General features: G+C 46.1%; 2 protein-coding genes across 2 annotated transcripts in view; one reads left to right on the forward strand and one right to left on the reverse strand.

Moving 5' to 3' along the window:
- Positions 1-12,312, forward strand: part of MCF2L2 (MCF.2 cell line derived transforming sequence-like 2) — a gene marked incomplete at its 5' end in the record, with an annotated part of 216,523 nt that overhangs the window by 180,124 nt on the left and 24,087 nt on the right. Inside the window, 2 exons of the mRNA XM_083363877.1 lie at positions 1,360-1,432; positions 10,380-10,483. Of these exons, the coding sequence (XP_083220003.1) occupies positions 1,360-1,432; positions 10,380-10,483 (177 nt within the window). The remainder of the gene's footprint in view (positions 1-1,359; positions 1,433-10,379; positions 10,484-12,312) is intronic.
- Positions 1-12,312, reverse strand: part of ATP11B (ATPase phospholipid transporting 11B (putative)) — a 412,741-nt gene that overhangs the window by 175,189 nt on the left and 225,240 nt on the right. The window lies entirely within an intron of this gene.

The raw sequence follows: 12,312 nt of genomic DNA on the forward strand, positions 1-12,312 counted from the left end.
CCCAGAATTCTTCAGCCAGCATGCCTGGCTGAGGAATTCTGGGAGTTTATTTATTTATTTATTATTTATTTTAATCCCATTTATATCCCGCCCTTCTCCGAAGACTCAGGGCGGCTTACAATCTAAGCACAAATCAAAAGTGCTTAGCAATAGCCTTCATTCTATGTATATGCCTGCTTATTAGGGCTTTCCCCCCCACCCCAGCGGCATTGTTACAAAGTCAGCTTATTGCCCCCAACAATCTGGGTCCTCATTTTACCTACCTCAGAAGGATGGAAGGCTGAGTCAACCTTGAGCCTGGTGGGATGCGAACCTGCAATAATTGCAGGCAGCTGGTGTTACTTAAGGAGGCATCAGCCCACTGCTCCACCAAGGCTCACTCAGTTGAAGTCCACGAGTCATAAAAGAGCCACGGTTGCCTACCCCTGCTCTAATGATTAAGGCACCAGGCTGGAAACCAGGAGACTAGTCCCTCCTCAGGCATGAAAGCCAGCTGGTTGACTTTGGACCAATCACCAAGAGACATTGAGTTCTAGTCCCGCCTTAGGTCTGTAAGTTGGGTGGGTGAATGTGGATCAGTCACCAAGAGACAGTGAGTTCTAGTCCCGCCTCAGGCATGAAAGCCAGTTGGTTGACTTTGGACCAATCACCAAGAGACAGTGAGTTCTAGTCCCACCTTAGGCATGAAAGCTTGCTGGGTGATTTTGGGTCAGTCACTCTCAGATAGGAGAAGGAAGGAGTGTTAGTATGTTCTCCCTGTTCATCGCTTCAATTCATGCTAAAGTTGCAATAGGATAGGGCAGGGGTGTCAAACTCAATTTCATTGAGGGCCGCATCAGCATTGCAGTTGCCTTCAGGGGGCCGGGTGGGTATGGCCTGGGTGGGCGTGGCCTACTGGGTGGGCATGGCTAGAGTGCGTATGGCCTACTGGGTGGGCGTGGCCAGCTTTACATCGTTCGCATGAAGGGTGCCTATGGGGGCCTGGGCAGGAGTGGGACAGATCTGAGGGTCTCTGGCAGAAGGAGGGTCTCTGGGCCAGGGCCAAGGCAGTGGGGGCTGTCCCCTCACTGTTTCCAGGATGGCTTCGCGGGCCACATGAAACCAGTTCGCGGGCCGGATCCGGCCCCCGGGCCTTGTGTTTGACATGTCTGGGATAGGGTATGCCATGTATTTATTTACTTAACCAATGTATATAGCCCCATGTGTATAAATGGAACTCTGGGTGGTGAATAAATAAAAAATAAAAACATAACTAAGGAATCTACAAAGTCTACAAAGACCTTATCAACAAGCTTATTTTTCCCCAGTAAGTGTAGAAATGAAATATTCATTTTGGTTTTCCTTCTTTTTCTGTAACAGAAGCAAGCCAGCTTCACCAAAGAATCACAGAGAGCGTTTATCACGCACCAATGAATTCATCCAACTCTTCCAGGTATGGAACACCCAAACTGTGTGGCCTAGAACAGAGGTCTCCAGTCTTGGCATCTTTAAGACTTGTGGACTTCAACTCCCAGAATTCCCCGAGCCAGCATGGCCTAGGGCAGTGGTTCTCAACCTTTTCTTCACCACAGACCCCCTTTAAATACCTTTTGTGGCCACGGACCATAGCCACGGACCCCCAAGGCTTAACTCAAGATTTAAATTGTGACATTTCTTCAAGCATTCGTGGACCCCCTGTGATGACATCGCAGCCCCCAAAGGGGTCCATGGACCACAGGTTGAGAACCACTGGCCTAGAGTCTTCCTATGACTTCTCAGCAGTTCTGGTGGCTTCCGAGATGGGAATCCAGAACGTGTCTCCTTGTTTCTCAGAGGTTCCAGGAGGGAAATTCACGTGGTTGTAGATGCCATCTTGACAATTTTTGACTCTAACTCTCAATTGCTGTCATAAGTCAAGGACTACCTGTATAGAGGCCTAATCTAAATCTATTATCAGGAACCTCTTTGGGTTTCTCCTAAAGCAGGGGTCCCCAATTCCCGGTCCATGGACCAGTACCGGGCCGCGGCATGCCAGCAACCGGGCCGCACAAACTAGCAAAGCCCCATCCAGGAGATGCAGGCAACACACAAAACCAGGCCCCCTCCGGTCTGTGAAAAAACCTCTCTCCATGGAACTGGTCCCTGGCGCCCAAAAGGTTGAGGACCTCTGTCCTAAAGAATAACACAGTAGAACATCTTTTATCATGACACGTCACCAGGCTATCATGTAATTTAATCTAAAATAAATATAAAAGTTCTGGGGGAAAGATGAGGCCAGCAAAGCTACAGAAAGTTGCATGCTGGGATGAAAGCAGGTTTAAAATTTGCTGGCTTTTGATTTGTTACAGACGAGAAGACATTCAGAAATCCACTGCATCCAAGGACAGTCTTAAGGAAAAAACTACCCTGCATGACATGACATTCATATCTTGTTTTTAAAGAGTTATGGTATTGCAAAGTGAATGACACCACAATTTTGTCCTCAAGGTGATGCATTAACAAAAGGGGCTGACAAGGGTGTGGGAACAGACAGCCAAGGGCATTTTCTATGTGTGGCATTTGCTCCACTAAGCATTTGGTTTGCTTCCTGATTAAGATGTCCAGAGGTATAAACTGATAGATACAGATATATAAATACAGAATTACGGAACTTTATTTGCAAATATCTTGAAGGTGAACCAGATAAACTAAAAAATACACTAATCTATGTGTGCACAAATATGCAGAGGGTTGAGGACTTTCCTTGCCGTCCAGATCAGTAATAATAGAACCCTGCTAATCAAGCATAGCCTCTTGTTCTGAGTGCGAGTGAAGAAGGAGAGTGCAAAAGTTGGGTTGAAACTTAACATTAAGAAAACCAAGATCATGGCATCCGGCCCTCTCAATTCCTGGCAAATAGATGGGGAAGAAATGGAGGTAGTGACACATTTTATTTTCCTGGGCTCCAAGATCACCACAGACGGGGACTGCAGCCAAGAAATTAAAAGACGCTTGCTCCTGGGGAGGAAAGCCATGGCAAATCTAGACAGCACACTAAAAAGCAGAGACATCACCCTGCCAACAAAAGTGCGTATAGTCAAGGCTGTGCTCTTCCCAGTTGCAATGTATGGCAGTGAAAGTTGGACCGTAAGAAAGGCTGAGCACCAAAGAATTGAAGCCTTTGAACTATGGTGCTGGAGAAGACTCCTGCGAGTCCCTTGGACTGCAAGGCGATCAAACCGGTCAGTCCTAGAGGAGATCAACCCTGACTGCTCTTTGGAAGGCCAGATCCTGAAGTTGAAACTCAAATCCTTTGGCCACCTAATGAGAAGGAAGGACTCACTGGAGAAGAGCCTAATGCTGGGAAAGATTGAAGGCAAGAGAAGAAGGGGACGACAAAGAATGAGGTGGCTGGATGGAGTCACTGAAGCAGTAGGCGTGAGCTTAAATGGACTCCAGAAGATGGTAGAGGACAGGAAGGCCTGGAGGAATGTTGTCCATGGGGCTGCGATGGGTCGGACACGACTTCGCAACTAACAACAACAAATCAATCATAACAAAAAACGAACGTGGGGCATGTTGTTTGAAGATTTCATTTCACCTAATAGGTTTAAATAGGTCATTTAGAATTTCCCAGGAGATGGTACATAGAAGTTATGTGTAGTCAGCTGCTGAATTATACAGGTAGTCCTCGACTGTTTGAAGTTGCAACAGCACTGAAAAAAGTGACTTGTCCTTGCGCTTACGACCATTATAGCATCGGCATGGTCGTGTAATCAGAATTCGGGCACTCGGCAACCGGCATGTATGTATAATGGTTGCAGCGTACAGGTGATCATCATTTGCCACTTTCCCAGGGAGATTCCGACAACTGTGTCAAGAACAGTCATAAAGCAGGGCAAAGCTGTTTAGGGTGACTCGCTCACTTCTTAATCAGGAGGTGAGGGAGGATCCCTTGCAGGGTCGTGCCGAGGAATTTAGCCAACATCTGTCGGATAAAATCGCTCGGATTCGGACCGGTTTGGACTCCAGCTGGGCAGAGTCAGGCGATCAGGACACGGGCGGTCTTGTCAATGTTATCTGGGAAGAGTTTGATTCTGTGACCCCTGATGAAGTGGACAGGATTATGGGAAGGCTGAGCTCCACCACATGTTTATTGGACCCATGCCCTTCCTGGCTGGTTTATGCAGCTAGGGAGAGGACACGCAGCTGGCTCCAGGCGGTTATATCCGCTTCTCTGAGTGAGGGTTATTTCCCCACCGTCTTGAAGGAGGCGGTGGTGAGACCTCTCCTCAAGAAGCCTGCCTTGGACCCAGCTGTATTGAACAACTTTCGTCCAGTCTCCAACCTTCGCTTTCTTGCGAAGGTTGTTGAGAGTGTGGTGGCACATCAGCTCCCTCTGGTCCTAGATGAAGCGGATTATTTGGACCCCTACCAATCGGGTTTCAGGCCCGGGTACAGCACGGAGACGGCATTGGTCGCTCTGGTGAATGATCTCTGGAGGGCTCGGGACAGGGGATATTCCTCTGTCCTAGTCCTATTAGACCTCTCGGCGGCTTTCGATACCATCGACCATGGTATCTTGCTGCGGCGCCTCAGGAGATTGGGAGTGGGAGGCACAGTTCTTCAGTGGTTCTCCTCCTATCTCCTGGGACGCTCACAGTCGGTGTTGGCAGGGGGGCAGAGATCGGCCCCTAGGTCTCTCGTTTGTGGAGTTCCTCAGGGGTCGGTTCTCTCGCCTCTCCTGTTCAACATCTACATGAAACCGCTGGGTGAGATCATTCGTGGTTTTGGAGTTGGGTATCATCAATATGCCGATGATACCCAACTTTTCTTTTCGACCCCAAACCACCCCAGTGATGCCCTCACTGTGATGTCCCGTTGCCTGGAGGCGGTTCGGGTCTGGATGGGGAGGAACAGACTTCAACTCAACCCTGACAAGACTGAGTGGCTGTACATTCTGGCATCCCGGGACATTCAAAATGTTCCATCTCTTTCTATGGGGGGTGAGCTCTTACCCCCCATGGATAGGGCTCGCAACTTGGGAGTCCTCCTAGATTCACGGCTTACTCTGGAAGATCATATAGTGGCCGTGACTAGGGCTTTCGCCCAGGTTCGCCTGGTGCGCCAGTTGCGGCCCTATCTGGACCGGGATGCCCTGTGTACGGTCACTCATGCGCTCGTGACCTCTCGCCTTGACTACTGTAATGCTCTCTACATGGGGCTTCCCTTGAAGACCACTCGGAGGCTCCAACTGGTACAAAATGCGGCCGCGAGAGTTGTCTTGGGAGTTTCCCGGTACTCCCATGTTACACCTTTGCTCCGCGAGCTGCATTGGCTACCAGTTGTCTTCCGGGTGAGGTTCAAGGTCTTGGTCATGATCTTTAAGTCCTTACATGGCATGGGTCCGGAATACCTCGGGGACCACCTGCTGCCAGCGTCAACTTCCCTCCGCCCAGTACGTGCCCACAGAGAGGGCCTCCTCAGGGTGCCTCCGGTCAGGGAATGTCGACTGGTGGCCCCCAGGGGGAGGGACTTCTCTGTGGGCGCTCCGGCATTATGGAACCAACTGCCGGTTGAGCTCCGGATGGCATCAGACCTCCGATCCTTCCGCCGCGGGCTGAAGACCCACTTATTTGAATTAGCTGGTCTGGCCTGATGGGGGAATATGGGTTTTAAATTGGTGTTTTTAGTACTTTATTATTGTTGTTTTTTAACTGGGCACTGGTTTAATTTCCTTTTAACTTTTGTATCGTTATTTATATAGGCCCTGTGAACCGCCCTGAGTCCCTAGGGAGAAGGGCGGTATAGAAATCAAATAAAACTAAACTAAACTAAACTACTAATAATTGCCTCGCTTGGTCACCGAAATCTGGGGCTCCGTTGTGGTCGAATGCCAAGGACTTACTTGTAGTTCTCTGGAGCTCAGCCACGGGTTGGCAATAGGTTAAAGGCAATGAGGTGAAGACTTGGCAGAAGAAAGAGGTTGCCAGACATGGCAGCACTTGAGTTAGGGGGATGTGAGAAAGAACATTCCAGGCCTCCTCATCTCATTGCTTCAACTTCTTTGTCTAGCCCAGGGGTAGGCAATCTTACCACTTTTATCACTCGTGGACTTCAACTCCCAGAATTCCTGAGCCAGCCAAGCTGGCTCAGGAATTCTGGGAATTGAAGTCCACGAGTGATAAAAGAGCCAAGTTTGCCTACCCCTAATCTAGTCTATCTAGTGAAAAGAAGGAGGACCAGGGGTGACATGATAGCAGTCTTCCAATATTTGAAGGGCTGCCACAAAGAAGAGGGAGTCAAGCTATTCTCCAAAGCACCAGAAGGCAGGAGAAGAAGCAATGGATGGAAAGTAATCAAGTAGTGAACCAACCTAGAACTAAGGAGGAATTTTCTGACAGTTAGAATGACTTGCCTCCAGAAGTTGTGGGTGCTCCATCACTGAAGGCTTTTAAGAAAAGACTGGAAGCCATTTGTCCGTAATGTTATAGAGTTTCCTGCTTGAGCAAGGGTTGGACTAGAAGACCTCCAAGGTCCCTTCCAACTCTTATTCTCTTATTCTGTTAAATGCTACTTCAACTTGTCCTTGGCACTTTCAGGTCTAATTATCGTCCCTCTCTTCCCGAAACCATTTCTGCCATGGATATAATCTAGTATGCTTCAATGAAAATGAACGATTCCCATCTGCCCAGCTCCAGTTGGACGGTTGGATTACTGGTGGTGTCTTATGAAGAACTAGGACCCCAAATAAAAAAGATTTTTTTTTTTATTGAAAAGTTTTAAAATACAATTTTCCTTTAAAGAACCCCCCTTCCCCCTCCCTCCTCCCCCCTCCCTCCTCCCCCCCCTACCTCCCCCCCTCCCCCCCCTACTTCCCAGAGCTAAATACAAGGTATATATATATAAAAAAAAAACAAACCTAAACAACCATATACTAACAACTATAAATTCTAAAATCCATCACTCTCCAGCTTATATAGGATAAAGCAAACCTTAACAATATTAAGTATATATATAAAAAAAAGAAAAAAGAAAAAACTAAAATAAGAAAAGGACACTCTCTAGCTTATATAAAATATAAACTTATATAGAATGGAGCAAACCTTAATAGTATCAAATATATATTAAAGACAAAAAAAAAAAAGGAAAAAGAAAGAAAAAAAAAACCCCTTCTCAACCCTATACTTAAAAATATGGAACGCTTCACATCCTAAATAAACTCCATCCATTTTATCCATTCCATGATATAACATTCTTACAAATAATTTTTGAAATTAACCAAGAATCCCAAATCAAAAAACTTTAAAGTCAAGTCTTCTGTATTCGGCCGTTCCTCTTCCAATACCACATCTATAGTTATTCCAAACATAAAAATAAGAAAAAAAAAGATTGCAAACAAAACTTAAACCTCCATTTAAAAAATCTTTTGTATATTCCCCCAAGCTTTAATCCAAAAAAGCTCACCCTTTCCACAGAACCACCAAATATAAAAATATATTGCGTCTACACCCAAATCTTTTCCCACCTCCCCTACTTGACCACTTGACTATATCATAAAAGTTCCATAGTCTTCTGCAAATCCTGCTATTTTCTCTTCTTAAATCGTTTTACAGCAGCACGCGTCACCCTCTGTTTTATAGATTCATCCGACGAGGTTGTCTTTTGATCTCCTCCAACACCGTTGTCTTCTATCTGACCATCTTCGGCCTCTTGATGCACTCCTTCTCCAGATCCCTTTCCAGCTTCCAAAAGTGTTAATGGCGTTGCATTTAAAACATTATTGTAAAAATCACGCGCTTGCATCACAGTAACCAGGCGGTACTTTTTACCTTCGTGCGTCACCATCAACCCCACTGGGATCTCCCATCTGAACCTTATATCTCGCTGCTTGAGCTCTTGCACAAGAAATGTAAAATCCTTCCTTCTCCTTAAAATCTTTGGAGGAATTTCTTTTAAGACCAAAACTTCTTGATTAGCAATCACAACTTTAGTATCATAAGCAGCTTGTATAACTTCATCTCTAGTTTCTCTTTTTGCAAAATATACCACCACATCTCTAGGCAACTTTCTCTGTCTGGCAATCCATGAATTCACACGAAACACTTTGTCCATGCCACCTTTTATTTCAGATGCTGGCTGTTTCAACACTATTTCAAAAGCCTCAGAGACCAGCTGCTTTAGATCTTCCTTAGTATTCTCCTTTAAACCTCTAATTCTAATAGCAAACTGCATCTGGAAATATTGAGCAAGACTCAGTTCCTTTTCCATTTATTTTCATTCTCCAGTACTTTTGCTTCTAATATAGCATTCTTTTGAGTCAAGTCTTCTAGCTTTTCCTCCAATTCTTCCACAGACCGAGCCACTTTAAGCACTGGAGTCAAGATGTCTACCCTCATCGCTTTGAGCTTCTGTTCCATCCTCTCCTCCATTCTCTTCTCCAATTTCTCCAATTTCTCCTCCATCTGTGCAAATCTAACATTAATTGATTCCAAAATTACCTGGGTATGCTTTTCAAGAGCATCTTGTAAGTCCTTTGATGTCAATACATCAGGAGGATGCAGCGCCTGCAATAATGATTGTTGCACGGGAGAAGTTCCAGCACTCCGAAGAGTTTTAGGGGGTGGTTTAGCCGCCATCTTTTACCAAATATGACGCACTTTCACTTCAGATTTATAATCCAAAAAAGTCCATCAAGCTGGAGAGTAAAACATAATAATCATCTTTACCATTTCCTCTTGTATCGCTCTGCCTGCTCCTTTAAACCATAGTCATTCCTTCAGGCAGGGGTGGTCGCAGACGGCTGGCTCTGCTCCAAGAAGTCAGGAGCAGAGGCGACGGCCAGCTGGGAGCAGCCCAGGCTACGGGGGAGTTCAATCCTTCAGCCGCCCAAGCCATAAGCTCAGGCGGCCCTGGAGAACTCTACCCCTACCTGGGGGCTCGCCCCCTCCTCTTCTCCCGAGGAGGGGGCTTCAGATTCGCCCGAACAGCTGATCGGCGCTGTTTCGGGCGAAAAAACAACAGCTGAGCCGCGGGCAGCCAGGGAAGGCTCCCTCCGTCGCCGCGGAGCCACCGGAAGTCAAAAAAGATTTTTTTATAAAAAAAAAATGTCATGGGGTTGTGGGCACCAAATGTATATTTTGCAAAGATATTTGGCAATTTGCTAGCAATGAAGATGTCCCCCCTCCTCTTTCTGATCTCTGGAATTGCCCTCCATGGTCATTTTGGCTTAGCTACAGGAAAAGTTGGGCATCCAGCTGCCTTTTTGATGCCTGACTGGTGTTTCCTGTAGAGTTTGTCAGATTTTTACGCAGCTTGAGAAGGGAATGGGACAACTTGCCACAGACAACTCACCATGGGACAACTCCCTGCAGAACAGTTTAAAATTCTGTTCAATTATTTAAAATAAATAAAAAAAAATATTTTATTTGTTGTGGACTACATCTCCTTCTGTCCCTCCTTTTGCATCCTTTCTTTAATGATTCAATTCCATCATTTTTTTATTAGTGTAACTTTTGTCCAGCAGTGAGTTGCCCTGTGGCAAGTTGGCCACAGTGAGTTGGCCATGGTGAATTAACCGTGGAGAGTGTTTCAACTGTTGATCAGTATTTTTTAAACTGCAGCTTTAAGATGTGTGGACTACAACTCCCAGAATTCCCCAGAAAGAATTCTGCGAGTTCCTCTCCACAGATCTCAAAGTTGCCAACTCCCAGAGATCTCAAATTGACAGATTGGTGATGTAGTTCTTTCCATTTGGTTCTTAAGTGAGTCAGTGTGGGTTGTTAAGCGAAACATCACCTGATGCAACCTGCGATTTTACTGCCAGTTTCTCCGCCGACTCTGCTTGTCGGGAAGCCAACTGTGAGGTGCACAAATGGTAATCACATGACTGAGGGGATGCTGCTAGGGTCATAAACGCGAGGACCGGTGGGAAATTTACTTTTTCAACACTGCGGTAACCTGGAATGGTTGCTAAACAAGGTGGCTGCTAAGCGAGGTACACAGACACACTCAGATCCATGTTGAGAGGAATATCTGTCCCAGTAAGAACAGACTGAGATGCTCTGCTTGTTGCAACAGATCTCTTTCATTTTTTTTTATTTATTTTAATCCCATTTATATCCCGCCCTTCTCCGAAGACTCAGGGCGGCTTACAATTTAAGCACAAACCAATGTGCTTAGCAATAGCCTTCATTCTATGTATATACCAGCTTATTAGGGCTTTCGCCCCCTCCCCCCAAGCGGCATTATTACAAAGTCAGCTTAATTGCCCCCAACAATCTGGGTCCTCATTTTACCTACCTCGGAAGGATGGAAGGCTGAGTCAACCTTGAGCCTGGTGGGATGCGAACCTGCACTAATTGCAGGCAGCTGGTGTTACTACCTAACCATGTTTGTTACGTCTCTTTTGACTCCACAAGGTATGGCAGAAAATCCATGAGTTTGTGCGAAAATAAATCTGAACTTTCAAGGTTGGAAACATCAAACAACCGGAACGTGAGCCCCAGCACCAGGCAGAAAAGAGGTAGGCTGTGCAGAAGACCTTCTCACTGAAAGGCTAGAAGACAAGGGGTCATGGGAGAGAGGTGCTTGGGCCGTTAGGCTATCAAAATAGGGACTGATACAGTGAAATTGTTGACTCTGTCTTGCTCTTTTTCAATAAGCGACTTCCCTGTTATAGGCCTTGCATTCAGTTGGGACACAACTCATATGGGCAGATGGAACATGGAAAGGATTAACCTTGATTTAAAAAAAAGCTTTGATATAAAGCTTCATTATAAACAAGATGTTGAGACCCTTAAAAAGAGTGCAGAGAAGAGCAACGAAGATTAGGGGACTGGAGGCTAAAACATATGAAGAACAATTGGAGGAATTGGGTATGGACTGTCTAGAGAAAAGGGACGCAGTGGCTCAGTGGGTTAGGATGCTGAGCTTGTCGATCAGAAGGTCGGCAGTTTGGCGGGTCGAATCCCGAGTGCCGCGTAGCAGAGTGAGCGCCTGTTACTCGTCCCAGCTTCTGCCAACCTAGCAGTTCGAAAGCACGTAAAAATGCAGGTAGAAAAATAGGGACCACTACAGTGGGAAGGTAACAGCGTTCCGTGTGCCTTTGGCGTCCAGTCATGCTGGCCACACGACCACGGAGACGTCCTCGGACAAGCGCTGGCTCTTCGGCTTTGAAATGGAGATGAGCACTGGCCCCTAGAGTCGGAAACAACTAGCACACATGTGCGGGGGAACCTTTACCTTTACCTTTTTGTCTAGAGAAAAGAAGGAATGGGGGGGGGATGACATATAGCCGTGTTCCAATATTTGGAGCGGTTCCCACAAAGAAGAGTCTCTTGCTTGAGCAAGGGGCTAGACTAGAAGACCTCGAAGGTCCCTTCCAACTCTGTTATTTTGCATTCTGTATTGATCTCTCCTCGTATGATATACTGAATGCTTAAGCTGGCTAAGGACAGGCGAATCCAGGGATGTAGTGATCAATATCTGTAGGCAGGTACAGCACAATTTTTGTATTATCTGCAACTTGTCTCTTTGCTATCCTTCAAACTGATGCAGCTGTCGATGGAACATGGGCCCTTTGGTATGAAAAGCAGGCAACAAGAGTGGAGATCACCCAAGAGTGATTGATTGATGACAGACCATCATTGTGTTTACTCTTAGCAGCCACACAAATATTCTCTCTGGTGTTTGTTTTCTAAGCTAGTCTGGCAGTGCTTAATCTGACTTAACAATTACTAAAATAATTTTAAAATGGAAATTTGAGAGGGATGGGAGAACACGGCAACATCACCGCCCCTGGAAAGAGTTTCGCTTTCTGGTTTGAGATATGAGAGATTGCAGAGGGAAAAATGCTGATAACTTTATTCTCGGAGAGGCTGTTGTGACCTAAGCATCAGGCAAGATTGTACAATGCCACTCAGACTGATGCGATCCCCAATTGCTAATATAAACAGCCGATTGAGAAAAAATATGACGCTACCCACTGCTGTCAGCTACTGATTTTGCAGATTGTATGACTCCCCCACAGAATGTTTTTTCCCAGCGAAATACACAGGGTTGAGTTGCTTGGTTGATGTTGTATGCATCAGCTGAAAATGAAGCCTGAATCAGAAATTACTTTCTGGGTTTCAACTGCTTGCTCTCTGGGCTGTGGTGATGATGGTTGATATTCTATCCACCTGACTGCGGAATCTCTCTGCTTGTTGATCCCATATTAGAGGGGTCTTCAAACTCGGCCCTTTTATGACTTGTGGATGTCAACTCTCAGAATTGCTCAGCCAGGCACGCGTGCCTGGCTGAGGAATTCTGGGAGTTGATGTCCACAAGTCATCAAAGGGCCAAGTTTGAAGA

Source organism: Vipera ursinii (genome assembly GCF_947247035.1).
Source record: "Vipera ursinii genome assembly, chromosome: 5".
NCBI classification, from domain to species: Eukaryota; Metazoa; Chordata; class Lepidosauria; order Squamata; family Viperidae; genus Vipera; species Vipera ursinii.